This window comes from Charadrius vociferus, unplaced genomic scaffold (assembly GCF_000708025.1).
Source record: "Charadrius vociferus isolate BGI_N301 unplaced genomic scaffold, ASM70802v2 scaffold3511, whole genome shotgun sequence".
Lineage (NCBI taxonomy): Eukaryota > Metazoa > Chordata > Aves > Charadriiformes > Charadriidae > Charadrius > Charadrius vociferus.
In genome coordinates, this window is record NW_009646811.1 from 2,156 (window position 1) to 4,193 (window position 2,038).

The 2,038-nt window shown below is 60.9% G+C and overlaps 1 protein-coding gene across 1 annotated transcript in view; it reads right to left on the bottom strand.

The window, feature by feature from the left end:
* The window catches only part of SARS (seryl-tRNA synthetase), a gene marked incomplete at both ends in the record, with an annotated part of 3,705 nt that extends 2,149 nt beyond the window's left edge, over positions 1 to 1,556 (bottom strand). The window contains 3 exons of the mRNA XM_009892165.1: positions 483 to 641; positions 1,229 to 1,309; positions 1,486 to 1,556. Coding sequence (XP_009890467.1) covers positions 483 to 641; positions 1,229 to 1,309; positions 1,486 to 1,556 — 311 coding nt within the window. The remainder of the gene's footprint in view (positions 1 to 482; positions 642 to 1,228; positions 1,310 to 1,485) is intronic.
* Positions 1,557 to 2,038: the final 482 nt, after the last annotated feature.

Here is a 2,038-nt window from a genome sequence, read left to right on the forward strand (position 1 = left end):
ACACGACGAGGGAGAGAAGAAGAGGGGGAGCCCATCGCTTCAGCTTCCCGGGCTGCGGTGACACCCAGTCTCTGCATTCCACCGGGCCCAGTTTGGGATCCCACACTACAGAGCCTGGAATCCCAGTCCTGATCCCGACCGGTCACTTATTATGCGGCCGCTTGGCAGCCAGCCCGGCCCAATTGTGTTCCCCCGGCAAAATATTCCTGCCGGATGAATGAAGGCAGAGGAGGGAGATCCCAGCCCCCCAGCTGGAAGCGAGTTTCCCATGGATTCCCCCAACAATGGCCGTGTACAGCGTTGTCTGAGCCGCTCTTTGTCTGCTCCCGGCAGGAAACACTGTCTTGTCATGCAGATTTCATTCACCCGCCCGCTGAGCTCGGCTTGGGGGGAACCTCCCCGCAGCGAGCCCCCCGCTTGCCCGCAGTTGTCCGGCTTTGATGACCCGACACGGCCGACCCCGAGCGCGCTCTCGTCCCTACCTCGTCGTTGCTGATGGGCACCGAGGGGTGGAGGAGGTTCCCGATCTCCCGCAGGCTCTCGAAACGTTCTGCCTCCAGCCTCACGCGCTCCGCGTCGCACTTGAGGATGGCTTCGTCGATGAGGAGACGGACTTTCTTGATCTGGGATACCTGCAGAGCCTGCGCAGGGTGAGGTGGGGAAGGGAAGAAAGCGCTGGGGAGAAGGGGCTGGCAGCCAAATATAGTTAATCACGGACCCTCATCTAACCGACATGGCTTCTGGAGTGAAACCGTGGACTGAAGACATCAAACAACAGCCCCGGAGGACAAAGGACCGATATAAGTCAGGCTCTGAAAGGGCCTGAGCCAGCTACGGCGTCACACAGCGCCCAGCAGGGACACGGGGGAGCAGTCAGCTCCCACGGCAGCAAAAGCCGGCCAGCGCCACGCTCGTTAAACATCGCAGTTAACGAACTGGGAAGGGGAACGGGCAGGGAGGAAGGGACTCGCAGAGGACACGTAATGACTGAGGCTGCTCAAATCCCCAGGAGAGTCTTTAGATGAAGGACACTGAGCAAGAACCGGTTACTGCTGTGTGTGACGGGGGGAAATACGGCTCCTGCAGGCAGAGGGCTCCGGCAGTCCCCCCCTCGCTTGGGGCTGGGGTTTGGGGCACCTCACGCCGCCAATTCGGGCAATTACAGGCAAAGCTCTGGACAAACTGGGTGGCCCAGCAGCACAGTGGGGGGAGACAGCGTCAGACTCACCCCCAGGACGTCGGCCGTGAGTTCATCGAGGTTCTGCGCACTCTCCGGCACAGACTCGTCTGTCCCCACAGGCTCTTTCTTCTGCAGTGGGAGGAAAGAGAAACCCCAGCAGGGTTAAAGAGCAAAGCTCCAGGGTGAAAATATTCCTCGAGGATGCGAGGGAGAGGCCCGGAGAGCAGACACCTGGGGGAGGTGCCACCAGTTAGCGATGTCCCACCAGTGAATCACTGCCGGGACCGTCTGCCTTCGTGCCTCACCTTCATCTTGTCTCCAATCGTTTTGCTGCACAGGTTCTTCAGCTTGTTCAAGTTATCGGCACGAAACCTGCCTGGAAAGCAGAGGGGAGGGAGCCGTCAGCCAGCCGCACGAGTGGGAGCAGGACTGGGATCCCCATCCAGCACCGAGAGGGGTGGCGAAGCCTCAGGCGGGAGAAGGAGAGGGGACGGCAGCTCCAGAGATGCCCAACGCCACCAGCCCTGGGCGTTTCGGAAGGACAGGGGAGGGTTTGGCCGTGTGAGAGGACAATGTGGGGCTGGCCGGGATGTGGGGAGCATTTACAAACACCCCAAGTGACGCTGCACTGGGTCACAGCCCCACCAGGACCCTCATGCCAGGCTGGGACCACCAAGGGCTGAACGGATCCAGGGCTCTGTGGCCACAGCAATGAAATTTGGGTCGTTCGATGTGGAGACTGGGGAAGACCCCCTTGGTGACACCAGGGCTGGGAAGGGCAGAGCCCAGCACACAGCCCTCCCCTCAAATCAGAGACACACCAACGCCAGGGATGCGTCATCCCAACGGGGTGACATC